This window comes from Hakea prostrata, chromosome 2 (genome assembly GCF_041222555.1).
Source record: "Hakea prostrata isolate BN-2017 chromosome 2, UWA_Hpros_2, whole genome shotgun sequence".
NCBI lineage: Eukaryota > Viridiplantae > Streptophyta > Magnoliopsida > Proteales > Proteaceae > Hakea > Hakea prostrata.
The window spans coordinates 2,778,175-2,801,624 of record NC_142601.1 but is presented as its reverse complement, the minus strand read 5'-3'; the positions used below and the strand labels follow the sequence as shown (position 1 = coordinate 2,801,624).

Here is a 23,450-nt window from a genome sequence, read left to right as displayed (position 1 = left end):
CAGGTCGGCAGCCGGCACCGGAAAAAATCTAGCCAAACCTTTTTTCATGGATTCGACCTTATATGAAAAAACCTATGCTAGGGCGTTCCCCGACAAAAGAAGCGACGCGCTACAATATGGCCCGGGTGTAGTGATAAGTGGGCAAGGGTTAGCTAGGGCGTCCCCTGTAAGCGACGCGTCGCATCGGCGCCCGGATGTGGTGATAAGTAGGCAAGGGTTCCCGCGCCGTGGACGAGTGCGGGTAAAGAAGCTAGTCCATAAGCGTAGGATTAGATTGGCATCTTGGAACATAGGATCTCTAACTGGTAAGAGCTTAGATTGATAGATATTATGAGGAGAAGAAGGATTAATGTAGCTTGCATTCAAGAGACTAGATGGAGGGGTAAAAAAGCCAAAGAGTTGGATGACTTTAAACTTTGGTATCTGGGGATAAAACAAATAAAAATGGAGTGGGTATAATAGTGGATAAAGATTTAAAAAATGATGTGGTGGATGTTAAAAGAGTGGGTGATAGGATTATTGCTATCAAGCTTGTAATGGAGAAAGAGTTCGTAAATATAATTTGTGCATATGCACCTCAAGTAGGACTAGATAAAAGTCTAAAGCTAGAATTTTGGGAAAATATGGGTGGATTACTGCAAGGAATTCGTCAAGGAGAAAAGATTATCATAGGAGGTGATTTAAATGGACATATTGGAAAAGATCAAAGAGGATATGAGAGTGTTCATGGAGGTTATGGTTTTGGAGAAAGGAATGACGAGGGGATTTCAATTTTGGATTTTGCTACTGCTTTTGATCTATCTATTATAAATACTTACTTCAAAAAGAGAGATGAGCATTTAATTACTTTCAAAAGTGGACAGCATAGAAGCCAAATAGATTTCTTCCTAACTAGAAGGACTGATAGATTGTTGTGCAAGGATTGCAAGGTGATACCGGGGAAAGCTTAATCGCACAACATAGACTTGTGGTCTTGGATATGTGCTTAGTCCCAAGAACACATAAAAGGTCCAAGGTAAACTATCTCAGAATAAGATGGTGGAATTTGAAAGGAGAGTACTCTAAATCCTTCGTTAATGAAGTAGTCAAACAAGGAAAATGGGTTTTTAAAGGGGATACTAATGCAATGTGGAATGAGATGGCTATGTGTATTAAGAAAGTGGCTAAAGATGTTCTAGGTGAATCAAAAGGAAAGATCCATTCTTATAGAGAGACGTGGTGGTGGGATAGTGAGGTTCAAGCTGCCATTAGGAATAAAAAAGCTAGTTTTAAGACATGGCAAAGAACTAAGGATGTTGAGGATCTTCAAAGGTATAGGTTAGATAGAAATGAAGCTAAGAAAATTGCGGGAAAAGCAAGGGAAAGGAAGTATGAAGAGTTATACAATAAGTTGGGCACAAAGGAAGGGGAAAAATCTATTTATAAGATAGCTAAGATGAGGGATAGGAAGAGTAGAGATCTTGACCAAGTTAGATGTATTAAAAATGGAGATGGTAAAGTATTAGTTTGTGAGGAGGATATTAAGAAAAGATGGGAAACCTATTTCTCTAGTTTACTAAATGAGCATTCTTCAAGCACTTATGTTTCGGACGATTACACTTTTCACCAAGGCATTGGTGTTCGAACTTATATACGTAGAATTTCGATGTCCGAAGTAAAAGAAGCTTTAAGGAGGATGAAACTCGGCAAGACACAAGGTCCTGATGAAATCCCAATTGAAGTATGGAAGAGCTTAGGAACCCATGGACTAGTTTGGTTGACTAAGTTGTTTAATAAGATTATGAGCATAGGGAAAATGCCAGATGATTGGAGGAGAAGTGTTGTGGTTCCAATTTACAAAAATAAAGGAGATATTCAAAGTTGTAATAACTATAGAGGCATTAAATTGATGAGCCATACGATGAAATTATGGGAGAGAATAATTGAAACCCGGTTGAGACACTTAACTACAGTTACGGAGAACCAATTTGGGTTTATGCCGGGAAGATCTACAACGGAGGCTATTTACTTAATTAGGAGACTTATGGAAAGGTATAGAGAATGTAGGAAAGACCTTCATATGGTATTTATTGACCTAGAAAAAGCTTATGATGGAGTCCCTAGAGCGTTAATTTGGCAAGTACTAGAGAAAAGAAGTGTTGCAAGTAAATATGTAGATATAGTTAAGGATATGTATGATGGTTCGGTGACTAGTGTTAGAACAGTGGGGGGACAAAGTAATGAATTCCCGATAACAGTTGGGCTACATCAAGGGTCAACTTTAAGCCCATATCTATTTGCACTTGGTAATGGATGAATTAACCAAAGACATTCAAGATGAGGTCCCCTGGTGTATGCTTTTTGCGGATGATATTGTGTTGATTGATGAGACCCAAGTGGGGATTAATACCAAATTAGAATCATGGAGAGTAGCTTTGGAATCAAAAGGCTTTAAACTTAGTAGATCGAAGACAGAATATCTAGTTTGTAACTTTAGTCATGATCGGGCAGATGATGAAGTGGTGATACTTGACGATAAAGAGATTCCCCAGAGTGATTGTTTTAGGTACCTAGGTTCAATCATAAGTAAAAGAGGTGATTTAGAAGATGAGGTTTCCCAAAGAATTAAAATAGGGTGGATGAAGTGGAGAGGTGCATCCGGGGTCTTATGTGATCGGCGTATTCCATTAAAGCTTAAAGGAAAATTTTATAGGACCATTGTCCGACCAGCTATGATGTACGGTGCAGAGTGTTGGGCTGTTAAAAAGAATCATATAGATAAACTCAGTGTAGCAGAAATGAGGATGCTAAGATGGATGAGTGGCAAAACTAGGATGGATAAGATAAGAAACGATCATATTAGAGTTGGTCTGGGAGTTGCTCCCATAAGTGATAAGCTTAGAGAAAGTCGTTTGAGGTGGCACGGCCACGTTCAACGGAGACCTATAAATGCTCCTGTTCGGAGAAGTGATATAATCCATATTGAAGGAACTAGAAGAGCTAGGGGTAGACCTAAGATAACCTTAGGAGAAGTGGTGAGAAAGGATATGTATAGCTTAGGCCTTGTATCTAGCATGGCCTTGAACAGAACCGATTGGAGGGCAAGAATCCATGTAGCCGACCCCATTTAGTTGGGAAAAGGCTTATTGTTGTTGTTGTTGTTGTTGTTGATATGATCCAAAAAATACATAGAAGGAACAGCTCTCTCTTTTTTTTTTTTAGGTGCTAAAACTATGAAAAAATTACAAATAAACCCTGAAAAGTATGAATTTGCAAATAAGACCCTAAGAGTATGTAAATTTACAATGAGCACTCACTTAAGTCCCTGGGAACCTAAGTTGCCATGGGGACAGCGATGCTGGACAAAACGAACGCAAGTACACATCAAAAATTTTAGGTGGAATAAGAAAGTAGAACCTTGGAGAACAGCAATATGGGTCTTGAAGTCAAGGACATGACTGGAAATCTGGTTGATGAGGTAAGCAGTAGTTACCACAGCTTCACTCCAATATGGAGAAGGGACATTCATTTCAAACAGAACAGCATGGGTCACTTTTTTCTGAAACACCATTTTGAGCCAGTGGATTAATGCAAGTGGTCTGATTAATCCTGAGTGGAAGCCTGACAAGAATGCTCCATTTATTCCTTCCCATTGTCACTACAGTGAATTTGGATGGTGGAGTCAAACTTTGTGTGTACCATGTTGTAGAAAGTTGATAGCCACGGAACACTTCACTTTCAAGTGCATCAAGTAAATCCAATGTAATCTTTGTTAAAAATCAGACTCTAAGAACCAAACCAGATGTGGAATTGAAGAAGAAACCAAGGAAGCAACAACTAGCAGGACTGAACTGCTTCCTGCGATTTTGGATGATCTTCCCAGAATTGCAGGCCTCTTTATTTATAGGTTGCAAGTCTCCAATTACAATCTTATAGGACAACTGGACAAGTAACCCTGTTCTCTGAAAAAGGAAACAATTATTACAGTAAAAGTACAGAATATTCTGTCCAAAATAGAAACAAACAACAAATAGATAGTACTAAAATAGAAACAAAGGAAAAAGGAAACTCCAGACTGTAGCTCCAATCCTTGCGCAAATCTCAACAATCCTTTATGACAATAAATAAAAGTTGCAAGCCATTGATAACTGAGAATTGAAGAACATGCTAGGCCCATGCATTGAAGTGAATTTGACATTAAAGGAAAAGAACTGATATTTAAACTGGAAAAATCCTAACAATTTGCCTGGATAAAATACAAGCAGTCTGTGGGGTTAGGTTCTGAAATTAATTGGGAAAAGTTAATAAGTGAAGTGTCAAGGGGGATGGCCTAAATGTCCATGCCAAAGTAACTCGGAGGAAGAGACTGACAGTGTAACAGTCTTATGAATCTGACCCCCTGAAGAATTGTCATCATTCAGAAAATACATACCACCGTGCATCCTACCACAGCCAATCATTTTCTATTTCACTGAACTTTGAGAAACACAATGAGAAGGGAAAAAGGGTCAGTTTACAGTTCAGATCAACGGTTAGATGGCTGATAGAAGATTAATAGAAAAATGGGGAAGATAAGCAAGCCGGCAACGCAGCCCACGACAGTAAAACACAGCTATCAATGAGGAGCTTGCGCATAAGTTTGGGAGTTTAGAAAGTATAGTTTCTATTTTGGTGGTAGTTTCTATTTTCAGAATTTTCATTTTAGGAGGGAAGTGGACCACATATCTACCAAGATGTGCCGATGGATTTTTGAAGAACAAGAGAAGAGGCGGATCGCAAGAGTCAGAATCACAAGCCCTTTATTTATAGCCTAATGAATCTAAACAACGAGAGACAAGTAGCCCGGGGCAGGAACACAGAGAGAAAGTCGGACTTGCTATACTAACAATGTGGAACATGAAGAATAGAGCAAATCATCATGTATTCTAACATAGTCTTTACTGGAACTAGGGGAATGCAAAAAAAATTTAAACCAAAAGAGTAGCCATATGTTTAGTGGCACAAAAGTCATTTACCCAGGGGCGAGAGTTAACCGATGCTTAATGTGTCACCAAACAAATACCTGAGTAGCAGAGCAAGAAACCAGAGTAGATGTAGAGGTAGAAGCAGGTACAGTAGAACACTCCAATAGGATCACCAAATACTCAAGCATAGAAAGCTCTACCTGAGAAAGAGAGGAACTGGTACTTGCAGGTCTAGGGTTCAGATGCATTGGTGTGATGGGCAGCTTGGGAGGATTGACCAGGACCATGACCAATGTGAGCTGGTATAGCTTCCAGCAGAATTCCTTGTGTTGGATTCTACTAGTAGTTAAATTTAGGGGTGTAAACGGACCGGATTCGGATCGGATAGTGGTATATCCATATCCGCATCCTATTATATTCGGACGGATTCGGATAATATCCTATCGGTTTTCCGACAGATTCTGTTGGATTCGGATGATAATCGGATAGTTATATTCTTAAGTAGATTCTTCTAAACGGACTTGAATATAGATTGAATACAAGTTTTCGACTACCCGTTTACATCTTTACCTTTTTATTTGTGAATGCTAGGTTTGAAATTTAAGAATTTAACAACTTTGCTAATTATTGTAGTAGAAAATCTAGAAAAATAGTTACATATCATAGGCAAAATATATAAAAAATAAGAAAAATAAATCTAAATAAGTAACTTAATCGGATAATTTTATCGGACGGATAATATTCGGTAAAAAGGGGCATAATTCATCCTATTAATAATCGAACGGATTCGGATACCTCTAAACAGATGCGGATGCGAATTCGGAAGCGGATTTCGATTATCCATTTACACCCCTAGTTAATTAGAGTTTGTATAGGGGTTAAATTAGAGTTTGTATTCATGTAGAATTCTATTCCTTGTAATAGTGTACTTTCCACTTAATTATAAATAGAGGGCTTGAGATCATTGATCAATAAGCCATTCACCACAATCGTTTCTTTCAACATGGCATCAGAGCCTAAATTCGATTATAATTTTTTCTTCTCTCTTCTTTCTTTTTTTCTCTCTTTCAAACCCATTGCAAACAATCGCAATTGGGTCACCATCGTTCTTCAGTTACTACCGCTGCCTATCTTTTCTGTTGCAAACCTCGAAGACCAGAAAGAAAAAAAAAAAGAAGAGAAGAAGAACCACGCTTCATATTACTGCCGCTGCTGAGGTACTGTCGCTGCTTCCTGTGCCATCGACGAAAAAAAAGGAGGCAAAACAGCAGACACAAAGACCCTGCTACTACTGCTGCTGCTTCCTGCGCCTAACAGTGAGTTTACCTCTGATTTTTCTCTCAATTTCTGGTGTTTAAGTCTCAGTTTCGTTGCCAAAGTCCCTGTGATCGATCGCGATTGAATCGCTGAAAAGTTTCTGTGTTTGTGGTGCTTCATCTACCGATTGAATTTTACCGTTGATTTATCGAATTAAAACGAGGGGTTTATTTTGTAAATTTGAATTCTCTCAATGACTTATTAGTAAATTAGCATAATTGCAGGGACTTATGCGTAATTTGCATTTTAGGGACCTTATTGCCATTTTCCAAAATTCCAGGGACTCATTTATAATTTCCAGTTTTTTAGGGGCATACTTATAATTTTCTAAATTAAAAAAAAAAAAAAAAATTGGACACATTGCTCTTTGGACCGTGTTTGTTTTCTTTTCGGGTATTTTGGAAATGTATATTGGGTGATTAAGTGCATGTTTAGGAAAATTTTGTCTAAGGAATTTGGTATTTAAGTGGACCGGTTGTGTCCCTCCAGTCTTTCCTGGAAACTTTCCTGATGTACTTTGGTTCAACAATATACTAATTGGAGGTAACCTAAGGAGATACTTTTCACGTGTTATCATTACTTAGAATTGTTTTGGGTTGTTTGGCTATTGCATTTTGCAACATTTCTGTTACTTCGAAAGGTTGAAGATTGAAGAACTGCAGATAATATTGTCAAACATGATAACTATTGATGGTACTACTATTCCCACCGGCTCCAAACATTACCCCACTCTTCATCCTCTTTCGGTAAGCTTTGATAGGACAAATTATTTGATTTGGTTCCGATCTGTTTACTTGACTATTGTCGGAAGAGGACTTGTTGGACACATTATGGGCTCCACTATCAAACTTACTACCACAGGCGTTTCACAGGATAAATGGATCTTGAATGACTCTCTCATATTATGTCATTTCTTTTGAATTCCATGATTCCAAATATTGCCTATGGATATCTATTACTTGATACTGCAGCCCAAATCTGGAAGGCTACTACTGAAACATATGGACAGTTGGGGAATGATGCATAGGTTTATGAGCTACGAAAGAAGCTTCATGAGACTACCCAAAAGGAACTAACTGTGGCCCAATATGATGCCGCGTTGCGATCTCTTTGGCAAGAGTTGGATCATTATGGGGATTATCATCCCACTAACCCAGATGATGTGACTACTTATAGGAAGCACATTGATAAGATTTGGGCATATGACTTCTTGGCAGGTTTGAATGTGGAGTACGATCAGATTAGAGTACAAGTCTTAAGTCGTTTTCCCTTTCCTACACTAGAACAGTCTTATGCTCTTATTTAGTGTGAGGAAAGTCGTCGCTTAGCTATGTTGATACTCCTATTATGGAGAAATCAGCCTTACAGTCTGTTCGCTAAATTTGATCCAGCTAAGGAGATTATCAAGTGTGAGCACTGTCACAAGCCATATCATACCAAGGCAAATTGTTGGAAACTGCATGGGAAACCTATTGATTTTGAGCAAAAACGAGCACAAAGAAAGGGAAAACCAAAGGCTAATCTGTCTGAGACAATTTCCACCACACGCATTGTAGGCGTTGGTTTTTTACAGGAGGAGTTCGCTACTCTGCGACGTATTTTGCAGTCTTCTATTGCCGGTACAGCCTCGACCACTGCTTTCTTTACTACCCATACCAACTCCTACCTTGCTACTTCAGGTAAAACTTTTACAAGCTTTCAAGCTTCTTCAGTTTCTACTCCTTGAATCATTGATACAGGAGCCATAGATCATATGACAGGTTTATCCTCCTCTTTCTTACAATATTCTCCAACTTCTGGAAAGGATAAAGTTCGAATTGCTGATGGCTCTTATTCTTCCATTGCTGGAAAAGGGACCATTCAACATTCTCCATCACTTTCTTTGTCTAAAGTTTTACATGTTCCCTTTCTCTACTAACTTGCTCTTATCAGTAGTCTTACACATGACTTGAATTGTAAAGTGACATTTTTCCAATCTTATTGTGTCTTTTAGGATATGGTCACGGGGAAGGAGATTGGACATGGTAAACTAGACAATGGATTTTATTTGCTCGAGCCGATTAGAGAATCTGCGTCTGCTTTGACTACATCTTCTAATCCGGTCCATTCGGTAATATCAGACCTTCATCAGTGGCACCGTAGGCTAGGTCACCCCCCTCTAGGAACTCTTAAGAAAATATTTCTTGATTTGGTTTCTTCTTGTAATAAGGATAATTTTTTTTTTTTGTGAAGCATGCATTTTTGCGAAGAAGGCTCGTTATATTTATTTACCTTCTCTTCATAATAGAAATCTATTCCTTTTATGCTAATTCATACTGATGTGTGGGGCCCCTACCGACGTGTGTCTATTACTAGCCATAGGTACTTTGTTACTTTTATTGATTGTCACTCTCGTTCTTCATGGATTAATCTTTTAAAACAAAAAAAATGAGGTTTTTCGATATTTCCGTGACTTTTATAATATGATTAAAACTCAATTCAATGCCACTGTGAAGATCCTTCGCAGTGACAATGGCACATAGTATATTGATGGTGAATTTCAAAGATATCTCCATGACTCTGGCATAATACATCAGACCAATTGCGTTGATTCGGCTGCCCAAAATGGGGTGGCCGAAAGGAAGAATCGGCATCTCTTAGAGATAGCCCGTTCCATTATGATTGCTATGAATGTACCTGACCAGTACTGGAGTGATGTTATACTCACTGCTTCTTATCTTATGAATAGGATGCCCAGTAGGATATTTGGTTTTAAATGTCTAATGAGATTCTTTAAGGAGCCTCTTCTTTTGTTATTCCCCCAAAGGTTTTTGGATGCGTGTGTTATGCCAGAATCATAGCCCACCAAAGTAAGCTGGCTCCCTGCGGCCTACGCTGCATATTTTTGGGGTATTCTGCTACTCAGAAAGGGTACAAATGTTATCATCCTCCCTCTAGGAAAACCATTGTATCCATGGATGTAATTTTTCATGAGTTTTGCCCTTACTATACACCTCTCCAAGGGGAGAGTCCTAGAGGAGAGGTGTTCTTTCCGACTCTAGATCTTCCTATCACACACCAACACAACTTAAGAGTCCCAGAAGAGTTTCCTGACTAGGGGGAGACTTCGGCCAGTATACCTGAGGACTTTAATCCTCCTCCATCGATTTTTGAACCATGTGAAGAACCTAGCTAGGGGGAGACCACTCCTGTGAGACACATTGTTGGGGTCTTTCAAAACCAGATTGACTAGAATAAGGAGGTGCAGACTTATTAGAGGAAGAATTACAACCGGCTAAAGCAAGTGGAGAAAGGTGATACATTACCACTCTCGCTTCAAAATCAATTCTGACTGTTCCCCTTAAGGTATCTTCTTCTGATCTTCCTATTGCTGTTAGAAAAGGGGTAAGATCTTGTACTCAACATCCCATGGCTAAATATGTTTCTTATAACTCTTTGTTTGACTCCTACCGTGCTTTTATATCCTCTCTGTCATTTGTATCTGTTTCTAAAAGTTGGCAGAAAGCCTATGTTGATAAGAGATGGAAGGTAGCTATGGTAGAGGAAATGCAGGCAATGAAGAAAAATGGCACTTGGGAGCTAGTTACACTTCTTCCAGGAAAAAAACCAGTGGGCTGCAAATGGGTATTTGTGGTTAAACAAAATATGGATGGATCAGTCAACAAGTTGAAAGCTGGACTAGTTGCAAAGGGGTTTACCCAAACCTATGGGATTGATTATTAGGAGACCTTTGCCCCTGTTGCGAAACTAAACACTGTCAGAGTTTTGTTGTCTGTAGCTGTAAACAAAGACTAGAACTTGCACCAACTAGACGTAAAGAATGCCTTCTTACATGGGGAGTTAGCATAAGAGGTTTATACGAGAATCCCACATGGTTTCTCCAATGACAATACTGCAGGGAAAGTTTGTCGGTTGAAGAGGTCAATTTATGGGTTGAAACAAGTCTCCTAGATGCTGGTTTGGATGCCTCCTAAAGGCAATGACCAGGGGGAGACCGGAGAACCGCACAGGCGAGACGAGAGGAGGGAGACGCGAGGGAACCGCCGAGACTCGCCAACCGCCAACGCAACCGCCAACCGCAACCGCCGGACGCGGAACCAAGCCTTTTGTGGATTGGCGAACACGCAACACCGCACACACAAGAAGGAAGACAACACCACTGTCAGAATAGATTAAGACTAAAGAACAAGGTGTAAATTATTTATCGAAAAGAGAGGATACCAAGGAGGAATTTGATAACAAAGAGTGAGTATGATATACGCTTCATTAGGCTAAAGTATATCAGTGTAAACAGCACCCTAACCTACACATTGGCCACAGGGTAGACGAAATCCGGGTGTTCAACAAACCAGGCCACCAACGGTTCAAAGGCCTAAAAAGCAAATACCAAGTTCAACCCAATGGACCCTAAACCACCGAGATGGGCCACCGAGTTGTGCCAAAAATTGTTATCTCGACCGAGTTCCGAGATGGTGGTCTCGGAGCGAGTCTTCCATGGCAATGACTTCTATTGGGTACAAGCAAAGCAATGTTGATCATACACTATTTGTCAAGAAGTTAGGTACTAACATCACACTTCTTATTGTCTATGTAGACGATATGTCATCACAGAAAATGGTGAATAAATTCAAAAGTTAAAAGACTTTATTGGCAGAGAGTTTGAAATTAAAGATCTAAGGAAGTTACAGTATTTCTTAGGGATTGATGTGGCTCGATTAAAGAAAGGTATATTCCTATCCCAAAGAAAGTAAGTCCTAGATCTATTATCAGAAGTGGGAATGTTGGGGTGTAAAGCAGTTGATAATCCTATTGAAGCTGGAGCTAAACTTAAAGAAAAAGAGGGAGAACAAATGGACAAAGGAATATACTAAAGGTTGGTAGGGAAGCTTATTTACTTGTCCCACACCAGGCCAGACATCGCTTATGCTGTAGGTATAGTGAGCCAATTCATGCATAATCCATATTTAGCTCATATGAAGGCTGTTATAAGAATACTACATTATTTGAAGGGAACTCTTGGAAAAGGAATACTTTTGTCACCCACTGACAATCTAAAAGTAGAAGCATACACTGATGCAGAGTGGGCTGGATCTCCAGACTGGAAGTCAATTTTAGGTTACTGTACCTTTGTTGGAGGTAATCTAGTTACTTGGAGAAGTAAGAAACAGAATGTGGTAGCTTTATCTAGTACTGAAGTTGAATATAGAGCTATGGTTCGTGGAGTTTGTGAGCTACTATGGTTGAAAGACTTGCTGCAAGATATTGGAGTCCAAGTTCCAAACCCTATGATGTTATATTGTGACAAGAAGGCTGCTATTAGTATTGCTAATAATTCGGTGCAACATGATCAAACTAAATAGATTGAAATTGACAGGTTTTTTGTCAAAGGAAAGTTGGAACAAGGGCTCATCTGCATGCCTTTTGTAAGATCTAGAGACCAAGTAGCAGATGTTTTCACTAAGGGTTTGAAAGAAAGAGATTTCCTTCCTATTGTAGGCAAGTTGAGCATGATTAATATCTATGCCTCAACTTGAGGGGGAGTGTTGGATTCTATTAGTAGTTAAATTAGAGTTTGTATAGGAGTTAAATTAGAGTTTGTATTCATGTAGAATTCTATTCCTTGTAATAGTGTACTTTCCACTTAATTATAAATTGAGGGCTTGAGATCATTGATCAATAAGCCATTCACCACAATCTTTTCTTTCAACACCTTGGTATGATGTTCCTTGTTATAGTGGCCTCCAGTGATTGGTTCGTTATTGGATGGTTGGTACAGTTTTTCAGGTTGTGTAGACCTAGAGTATAAAGCTGAACATTCCTGAGTAATAGCCTGTAACATGGCAATGAGATGGCTGGCCTCCAACTGAATTGATGAATAAGAATGATCCATGGTAGGGGAAGAGTCTGGGCTCGTTGCTTGGGCGCTTGGGCAAAATTCTGATCATACTTATTTAGAGCAGCCAAAAGATCATAAAACTGAAACTTAAAACTAGTAGCATCTGTAGGCTAGGTTGCCTGAAAGATGTCATAAAAATATAGTTCCTGCCACAGTATTTGTGACTCAGAGCAAGATTGAAAGAGTGGAGTCCTTTCACTTGGTTTCATGCAGTTTCTCGGTCGCTTCAGCCTTCAGAAACCTGAGATCATTCTCAACCCGGGTGTATGTACCCTGGAATGCTTTCCAAATCTGGGCTGAAGGTAACCATAGAACTGGGGTTGCATATATTATAAGAGAATCCATAACAGAAGAATTATCAGAAGATTCATAAGTCTACTTCTTTGGTAAAGCATCAGCAGTAGTAGGCTTCCCATTGTTTACTTTTGGATATCCCACATAACCACTTCAACAAATGGAGAGATAACAGGAACAGTGACGTCAGATAATTTCTTCCACCAAGTCGAGCGGATTAATAAGGAATGAAGGAAAATCATCATGGTCTCACTACTCATCCTTCAAGTCCAGATTGGGAGAGAGCTGTTCAACATAGGTACCAGTAGAAAAAACTCCAGTTGATGCTGGACATTTACAAAATATAATATTTAGAATGACAGTAACTATAATGAATAATATTACCAGAATTATAACCTTAAGTAGAGACCAAGCCTTGAAGGTATCAGTGATTGTCCACAAACCCTGATAAAAATCAGTGGTGGGTTTAAAACCCTGACAATACGTATTCATGCTGAAACCCTCTTAAAAAAAAATAATCATGGAGGGCTTCTCAGATCATCTTGGCGGTAAGATCTGAGACTCCAGAATGGAAGTAATGACCCCTGGTTGCCTAGGAAAGAAGAGAGGGAGTGTGTGACTAGGGCTGGGATCCCCCAAGAATGCTTATTCGGTAAAAACGGCAGCCCTACTTTAAGTGTCTTGGATCCACCAATATACCCTGTACCTCTATTACAATGATTTTGTATTTTCTTTTCTTTTTATTTAAATTTCTCTCAAGATTAGTTTTTGATACTTAGCACATCCTTCTTTTGTGGTTGAGCTGTGTTAAAGAACTCATTTATTTGACTCATGGAAGATGACCCTATGTATTTCTATTTTGATGGTTGCAGATATTTGCAGAATAATAGTTTGTCTGGAGCAGTGCCAAGCAGTCTTCTAAAAAAAAATCTGATTTTGAAGTGTGTATCTTCTTCTTACCCAGTTTAATTCATGTAATCTAGTCAACTTACTTGAATCTTCTCTGTATACGAAAAGAGGAGATATAATTCATAAGCACTCACATCTTATCATTTATAGGAGACACTTGTAGTTGTTTAAATTTATTTCTTTTCCTTGCCTGATAATCTGTGGTATTTCTTCTAGGGTGATTCAGGTTATCAGTTTCCCATCAGCATACAAAGCTCACTTTAAATAATTGTAGGTGGGAGAAGATGATTTTCTCTGCTGTTGGGCAATGTAGGACTCTACTGAAATCCTGCACCATTCATGTTGAATTTGGGGATTTGCGATTTTATCTCTGAGACACCAGTCCATCTTTGTTTATAGTAATGGGGTATAAATCTGTTGGAAAGTATGGACTGAGGTTTTGTAATTAGAATAGAATTGCGTTTCCTAGTAAGTGTAGAGTTAGTTTTTTACCTTTTTTCTATTTCCTTTTCCTACTTAGAGTGGGACTTAAGTAGATTGTAACTATAAATACCCTATTGGGGCTCATGAATCAATTACCTTCTGAGCAATATCTCTCCAAATTACAACAAAATCCTATTTTCACCTTTTACCCTTCTACCTCACATGACTCACTTGCATACAAGAGGACAAAAACCTAATTACTTGAACTCTTTTTTAAAAATTAGCCAGCTTCTTTCCAGATTTGGGAAAAGGAATGCAGTGCAGTCCTTGTGCTGACTTTTTTTTTGGGGGGGGGGGGGGGATAAATGATAATCAATTTCCACATGCTCTGTTTTGTCATAATGGACCAGATTATGATCGATAGGTTCAGTACTGACGGCAGGCTTTTCGTCACAGCAAAGCATCATGGGCAATGATGTAGGAACCCTAAGTTTTTGGACAGTCCCTAGAGCCACTATTCACAAATGCCTTTTGGGACATGCATGAAACTTGGCCTTAGCACTTGATCAAGCAACAACAGTTTGTTTCTTACTTCAACATGTAACCAGGTGTCCACCAACAAAAATGTGGAGTAATGAGAAGTTGACCATCAATCATGAAGAGGTTTTACCCAATTTCAGTCAGTAAGGGCCTCATGGAGAAAACAAAATTCATTTCTTATGGGCAGCCTTCAAGTATTGTGAAATGCAAATCACAGCCTCCCAATGAGAAGTATATGGGTTATCAATGTACTGGCAGACCTTGCTAACTGCAAACACTATATCAGGCCAAGTATGAGATAAATAGGTCAGCTTCCTAATGAACCTAAAATTTTTCCCTTTATCCACAGAGTTAACTTTTTTTTTCAAGTGAGACAAGCATTTGTTTCAACAGGTTATCTGATGGTTTACATCCTAATATGTCAGTTTTGGATGGAAAGTCTAAAGTTATTTACTTTGGGAGAGAAACACTTCAGTAGTAGGACACATCACCTTAATGCCAATAAAGTATCTCAATGTGCCACAGTCCTTGATTTTATAGTCTTCTCCATGAGATGATTTTCATTGAGCAATATTTTTAGTATTGCTGCCTGTAACTACAATATCATCCACATAGAGATAAGAATAGCTTAGATTCAGATTGCTTGGTAAATAGAGTATGGTAAGCATTGCTTTGGGTGTAGCCATGGTGGGAGATCTGGAGATCTCGCTGAGATCTCACAAGATATCTTGTTTTTTCACCTTGGCAAGACGAGATGGAGGGCGAGAGCAGAGAGTTGGGATATCTCACTCGAGATCTCGCCATATCTCGCTATATCTTGCTGGAACTCTCAACTTTTACCTTTTTTTGTGGATTTTGGCTGAATTTTCACTTGCAACTACTCTTAGCACATCTACAACAAGGAAGATCAATCATTCTCTACTTGTCTTATGAATTTATGATTTAATGACTTATATAGAACTTCTAATGGTTGTATAATTATTTTATTCTTGAAAATTGAGATTGTGATACTCATATGGATGGAATTTTGATAACATTTAAGTTAGTTGATGCATTTTATATACTTGCTTTTCATTTATATGCCTTAAAGGTTCTATATTACATGTTGTATAACATTGCATTCCCTAATCCTATTACATTTTGGTTTCACACTATAGGTAGACTTAGAAATCATACATAGGGTTGTTTTTAACAAATCCAAGGCCACCAACGTGTTCAAAAGGCCTTAAATAAGCTAAATACCAAGTTTCAACCCAATTGGGACCCTAAAACCCACCGAGATGGGCCATCGAGTTGATGCCAAAAAATTGTATATCTCGATCGAGATTTCACCGAGATGGTCGAGATCTCTCTTTTTCAAGGTGGTCGAGATCTCTCTTTTTCGAGGTGGCGAGATCTTCTACCATGGGTGTAGCCAGATGAGATCATTGCATTGGAATCTTACAAGGAGAGTGCTTTAAACCATACATGGCATGCTTCAGCTAGCATATCTTCCCATGTGTTTCTTGAGTGGCAAAGCTAGGTGGTATATCTAGATAGATTTCTTCTTCTAATTCCCCATGGAGAATTGCATCTGGTAAACCTGCTTGCTGCTACTTCCAACAGAGGTTAACAACACTTGAGTGACAGCGGCAGATCATGTTAGTTTTGCAACTGGGGCAATAGTTTTCTGGTAATGTTTGATGAACATGGTCTATGTGCTGCTAATATGGCGCTTGTCGAGCATTTATTAAATCACACCATTTTTATTAGAATGGGATTTTGTCCAAGGGAACATGAGCACTCCAACCCATAAGATTTCTTTTTACTCTTGTAAACAATCCCAAGATTTGTAACAAGTATTAGGTAGAGAGTAGAAGAAACAAAGATGAGGGAGAAGAAGAGAGAACAATTGGAGAACAAGGCGATATAATTGGTGTATTCTACCATAGCAAAAAGCATATATATTTATAATAAACTGAAATAGGATTACAAAAGGAAACTCAAATATAACTATTAACACTTACATAATTAAAAACCTAAATCTTAATAGGACACTTACTTAGATTAGGACACTTATGACCATAGTCCCAATAAGGAAACCACCAACTCCAAAGACCCAAAACCAATAAGGAAACCACGATAGGGGGACTTCCTGTTGGATTCTATTAGGAGCAATAAGAGGATGGAGAAAAGAGGCACAGAAACCGCCGAAAGTCACCCACAATAAATAAAGGGCGAGACAGGAAAAAGCCACTACACAACGCAACAGGCACGAGCAAGTGAGAAGAACCGCAAACCCAGAGAGCGATTTCTCTCTCGCACCAAAAACCATAAACCCAGGGGAACGCGAGAGCCCCGCAACAAGCGAACTCACAACATCGCAGGATTTGCAACAGGACATCAAATCCCGCACACGAGATATTCAAATTGAAATCCGCACATTGATTCTCGATTTGGAGGAAACGCCAGTAGAACAAGAAAAGGAGGGAAGAAGAAGAGAAGAGGAACCCACACCACACGCACCATCGAGCGGAAGCCAGAAATTCCGAATTTTCACCCATCGTACGGCAACCACACCGACCGCACCCAGAACCCCGAACCAGCGTTTCGGTTCTCAATCCAGCACCCAGAACCCGCAACCCATCTCCTTTCCCGTCGACACGCACTAAGGGGTTCGATTAGGGAAGACCGGGAAGAAAAGGAAAGAAGAAGAGAAGAAAGAGAAGAAACACCATCGCGGCTACGCTCATCTCTCCAGCTGGGACTAGAAGAAGAAAGAAACGAATCGAGAGAACCGGTAAACAATAAATCTGGTGAACCAATTTTGGTTCTCTCCAACTTTAGACCATATTTTGGTTCTCTCGAATTTAGACCAAACGGACCATTGCATATTTGGCCAAACCATATTGTTATTTTGTTTCTTATAATCTGCTATTGTTAAAAAAAAAAAAAAAAAAAAGGAAGAGGAGAAAATTGTCGAGTTGTTTGGCTATGCATCGCACGGTTACCGAAAGGGTGAAGACGAAGAACGAGATAATTTTGTCAACATGACAACATTGATGATACCGCTCCCCCGGATCCTAATATTTTCCACTTCATTCTCTTTGGTAAGATTTGGCACAAATTACGATCGGTCTCGATCCGCTACGACTATTTGGAAGATGACTAGTTGGATACATTACGGGCACTACTATCAAACCCACTACGGGTGTTTTGAGATAAATGGATATCAAATGACTCTCTATTATGTCATTCCTTTTGAATTCCACGCATCCAAATATTGCCGGGGTTACCTATTACGATCGCAACCCAAATCGGAAGGCTACTACTGAAACATATGGACGGTTGGGGAATGATGCACGGGTTTATGAGCTACGAAAGAAGCTTCATGAGACTACCCAAAGGAACTAACCGGGCCCACTATTATCTGAGTTGCGATCTCTTTGGCAAGAGTTGGATCATTATGGGGATTATCACCCCACTAATCCAGATGATGTGGCGACATATAAGAAGTACATTGATAAGATTGAGTATATGACTCTTGGCGAGGTTTGAAGTGGAGTACGATCGAGATAGAGTGCAAGTCTTAAGTCGTTCTCCCTTTCCTACACTAGAACAGTCTTATGCTCTTGTTCGGTGTGAGGAAAGTCGGATTAGTCATGCTCATACTCTATTATGGAGAAATCAGCTTTACGATGCGCACTAAATCCGATTTGGCTAAGGAGATTGTCAAGTGTGAGCACCGCACAAACCAATCAACCAAGGAAAATGTGGAAACACATGGGAAGCCTACGATTTTGAGCAAAAACGAGCACAAAGACAGGGAAAACCAAAGACTAAATACGAGACAGCCACCACACCCCGCAGAGTGGTCACGGGAGTCGCACCGGACGAGCAGCCCTGCCGGACAGCCGACACGCCCCACACCCCACCAACTCCACCAGCACCGGGAGCGGAGAAGGAGATTGGTCGTGGTAAATGGACTTATTGCTCGAGCCGATTGGAGGATCTAACGCGACACATCCAATCCGGTCCACGGAACGGACCTTCAAGGGCACCTAGGCTCGGTCAACCCCTTCAAATTTGTCACCTAGATTTGTTCCGATACATCTACCATTACAATCTTCCCCAAGCCCCATTGGAATTTCCGAACTTCCCACGGAACACTACACGGAGGGGGAGATGAAGATGTCACAACAAAGCCTCATGTAGACCCATGTAGAATGATCTGTTACCTGAAAGTTGCCCACCCGCAATCTCCACGGAGATCTAACAGCATAGAGCACGCGTGCTAAACGATCTCGAACCCTAGAGAAGCCCAACGACATCCCCGGAGATCTAACCGCAAAAGACTGGGAGGGAAGATCTCTATTACCGGAGATGTACTATCTTGACAAACCCCTACCTGAGATTGTCCCGGCAAACTTCCCAAAGATCAACAGCACAAATCAAAACCACTGGCGACCTAGCAGACCCCAAAAAAACCTCGATTGTGCAGAAAAGTCTCAACATGAAGATTTACTACGGGCGTCCGGAGGCAAAAGCGGAAAGATGAGGACAAATCAAAGGAAGTCAAAGGAGACGAATTATAAGTTTGAAGACAAAGGAGTACGGACAGATGTAACTTGGCAAGTGGACAGGGATATCCAGCCCAACGAGGGGGAGTGTTGGATTCTATTAGGAGTCTAATAAGAGTTGTATAGGAGTTAAATTAGAGTTGCATCAGAAACTTATTCCTGTAATAGTCTACTTTCCACTTTATTATAAATAAAGGGCTTGAGATCATGGATCAATAAGCCATTCTACTACAATCGTTTCTTTCAACACTTCCCCTATCGTGTTATCTCTAACACGATAGGGAAGTCCCCTTGTCGTGGTTTCCTTATTGATGTGGGTCTTTGGTGTTGGTGGTTTCCTTATTGGGACTATGGTCATTAGTGTCCTAGTCTAAATAAGTTTTCTATTAAGATTTAGGTGTGTGTTATGAGTTAAATTTGAGTTTCCTTTTGTAATCCTATTTCACTTTATTATAAGTTTTTCTTTCAAAATTTCAACAACCCATGTTGGACCAAACAACACCAGAGAAACAGAAGAAAGAAACCTTACCAAGAACCTAAACGAAAGATAAGATATACCTTCACCAAACCAAAATGAGATCCCATCAGCTACACCAAAACTTCCAAGGAAACTCCAATCGAAGCAAAACCTCAAAGCAAATTTCAGAAACCTCCAGACGAAGCTTAGGAAACTGAAAATGAAGTGCTGAAAATTTCTTGAGGGAGCCCTAGTTCATCTTCTTCAACTAAGGTCCCGTTCTTCAAACGCAAAACCTAAACGACTCTCAAAGCGGTAATAGATTATGGCTCTGATACCATGTAAACAATCCCAAAATCTGTAACTAGTACTGGGTAGACAGAAGAAGAAACAAAGATGAGGGAGAAGGAGAGAGAACAATTGGAGAACAGGGCGAGAGAATCTGTGTATTCTAGTGTTCCAGCAAGCATATATTTGTAGTAAACTGAAATATGATTAGAAAAGGAAACTCAAATATAACTCTTAACATTTACCTAATCAAACCTAAATCTTAATAGGAAACTTACTTGGACTAGGACATTAATGACCATTGTCCCAATAAGGAAACCACCAACACCAAAGACCCAAACGGATAAGGAAACCACGATAGGAGGACTCACCCTATCGTGTTGCATCATACTTACTCTCATTATCTCTAACCCCGTTTCCATCCTCACTTCTTTAGGTTTCTAGGTAAATGGGATCTTCGAGAACCTTTACCCATTCTTCCCATTTTCTTTCCAGTTCTTCGGGATTGTTTGCTCATAGCATGATGGAATTATCTGATTGTTGCCTGATGGCTGCTTTGTGGCTCAACATGAAAAACATCCAGCTCTACAATTTCGAGGGCATGCCTTTGAAAACCAAGTTGGGTACCTATTGGTTTGTGAGCCTTTACTACATCTGCCCTATGATTTTTATTGTATTTCATAAGTTTTGGATACATCATATTGCTTATTTTCTTCCCTTAACTTGATGAGATTTGCCTCTTAATACCCGAGATTATATTGTAAGTAGATACATGGTTTAAGATCTCGTGAGCGCTTTTGTGAGGTCTCAAGATGAGATCTAAGCTAAGTCTCACAAAATGCAAAATCTTGACTGAGTTCTCGGTAGAGTTGAGCTCTTGGTTTTGACCTAAGATCTTGGTCCAACTTTGGTTTTAAATACCAAGTTTCGAGCAAGACAGGTCAAGAAAAATTTCAAGTAAGATAGGTCAAGATCTCAACCTGTTTTGCCTCCCAACTAGTTGATAGCTTCCCGAGTTCATCTTTTGCCCAATTTTTGGCCAGATTGTTGCTTCCTCTCACTGACAGCTTCCCTAACCCACAACAACTATTTATGGGCCTAAGCCTGAACTGCTAAGGAAATCTCGAGGCCCAAAGTGATATAAGGACTTTATAGGGGGGAGGTAATTGACAACATATCTGAAGCATGAGCCATACCAACACTTCTATTATGATTTATATTGCACTTATGATGGTTGTCTTATTGTATTCTCAAGAGTCGAGAATGTGATGTTCTATTATACTCATATGGATGGAATTTTGTTGGTATTTAAGTTATTTGGTGTATTTTATCACTTGCTTTTCATTTATATTCTTAAGATTCTATATTTCATGTTTTATAATCTTGTATGTTCATTTCTGCAGCATTTCGGTTCAAAATTAGGCTCGAGTTAGAACTCATACTTAGGGTTGTTTTCTCACAAATCTATGGCCACCAATGCGTTTAGAAGGCCTAGAATAGGCTAAATACCAGCTTTGAACCCAACCTGACCCTTAAGACCCCCAAGATGGGTTCTTGACTAAAGCTGGCCTGGGAAAAATGCCAGATCTCGAGTGAGATCTTGCTTTTTCTCAAGGGTGAGATTGCCCTTGAGAGCAAGATCTTGAACCTTGATTAGCGGGAGTATGGTTGATTTTCTTGTTAAGTGCAGACCATAGGTTTGTGTGAAACCTCTAGCAACCAAACAGCCTTGTACCAATTGACTGTGCCATCCTGATTTTGTTGGACAGCATTCACTCACTTGCAGCTAAGTGTTTTAGGAAGACAAACAGAGATTTAGAGGAAACAAAGGTAGGATATGTGGGGGAAAAAGACTCATACAAAAACCTGTGAAATGGGGTGTTGCATACAACTTCGGCTCTTTTACGGTCATCATTAGGCAAATATAAAGAGGGGTCTTAAATTGTAGGGAGGGGTGAATAAAGTTTACCTAAAGATAGAGGATCCAATCCTGGAGGAGCCGGTGGATCTGGAGAAGCTATAGTGGACTCCACTTGTGCTATATATGCCTGATGAGTGGAAGTATAGGGAGTGATGCAAGGTTTACAAATAGGCTGTGTAACCCTTCAGGTGGTAGACTCTCCCCTGATAAGAGAATTGGTGTTCACAAGAGGAGGTATAAGAATGAGGGGTAGGCATAATTGCACCAAGAAAGTCACCCCCTTCATGAGATGCCGTAGAAAACTATGGACAGCTGACCACATCAGTGTCACATACATGCAGGTGGGTAAGCGGATGAAACAATTGCTATTCTTGCTTGCATGCGGATAGCAGACCAACAGCTATATCGGCTTCTTCACTCCGTACGGGCGTAAGCATTGATAGCCTTTTTGAGTAGGAGGATGGCTGACTAAGATGCACTTCAATCTGAAGGCTCCAACTTACTAGGATGGTGATGATTTTGGACATAACAAACAGAACCAAAATACCTTTTGTAGAATAGTGAAGGTATTAGAGCCTTGGAGAACATGAGTTGGTGAAAGAAAGTTGAGAACTAGTGTACATATCCTGTTAATTGCGCACACTGCAGTCAAAATGTCATTGCTCCAGTATCATGAGTTAGGCTACTTCCAATAAGGGGCACTTCTTGCATTTAGAGAAATGACTGACTTCTTATGTATAGATAAATTTGCAAGAAATACAAGCAGGGTGAATAGTGTTAGATAAAATGAACTTCTCCATCATTTAACTTGATAACTTTTCTTTCTTCACTTGTGATTAAGGCTGTCTTTTCCCTCTTTGTTTTAAGTTCCTGTATCCAAGGTTCCAGCAAGCAGCATAGGCCTCTGCCTGAACCAGAATCAGCTGGGAATTGGACAGAGCCCTAAAAATCCTGTACCTGATACCTGTACTAGTCTGCCGGAATCAGAATTGCATCCGGTCCAATCTGACTCAACTGGAATTTGTGGTACCTGTACCAATCTATGTTTTATTTCTTGACTTGTGGTTAAGGCTCCCTTTTCCCTCCTTGTTTTAAGTTCCTGTATCCAAGGTTCCAGCAAGTGGCATAGGCCTCTGCCTGAACCAGAATCAGCTGAGAATTGGACAGAGCCCTAGAAAATCCAGTACCTGATACCTGTACCAGTCTGCCGGAATGAGAATTGCATCCAGTTGATTCCAATCTGACTCACTGGAATTGGTGATCTAACTCCCGAAACCATCTCTGTTTCAGAAAAATAGACCTAGACTTGATTAATATATGTATGTGGTCAGGTAGGTAGATTAAGTTGATAAATGGGAGGTTAAAGAAAATGTCAAGGATTATGACAATGGTGGAGTGACAAGCTTAGAGTCAAAAGCATATGGGAATATCCTTCTTCGTAGATGTTAAGAGAAGAGCACAAATTACCATTGAGTAAACATGTGAATTATATAAGCCATAAAAGTGAAAGAGAACATAAGGAATATAGTGTAACACTGATTGGATTGGATAGGGTGACAAAATAACTCCTTTTCTGGAATTTGTTAATTAATTGAAGTTTATGATGATGATTTAAAATTTGTTTATAAAACCATATAGATTTTATCTTGTTCCAAACCTCCTCTTCCCTTCCCCCTGCTATTGCTTTTGGCTTTCTTCTTCTGATTTACCTTTTCTTTAATGTTCTATTATGATGATTCATAGTTATTCTGGGAATATCAATCTTCAGAAAGGGGGGAACCGACAGAGCCACATCAAAGTAATTATTGGATCATCAGTCGGTGCTGCTGTGCTGCTCATTGCTACTATAGTATCCTATCTAATTCTGCATAAAGGAGCAAACAAATATTATAAGGAAGGTCTG

General features: G+C 39.7%; 1 protein-coding gene across 1 annotated transcript in view; it reads left to right on the top strand.

Annotated features, from left to right (window-relative positions):
• LOC149023277 (putative LRR receptor-like serine/threonine-protein kinase At1g67720) overlaps nt 1-23,450 on the top strand; it is a 53,947-nt gene that overhangs the window by 19,230 nt on the left and 11,267 nt on the right. Inside the window, exons 8-9 of the mRNA XM_089142725.1 lie at nt 13,323-13,391; nt 23,291-23,445. Of these exons, the coding sequence (XP_088998851.1) occupies nt 13,323-13,391; nt 23,291-23,445 (224 nt within the window). The remainder of the gene's footprint in view (nt 1-13,322; nt 13,392-23,290; nt 23,446-23,450) is intronic.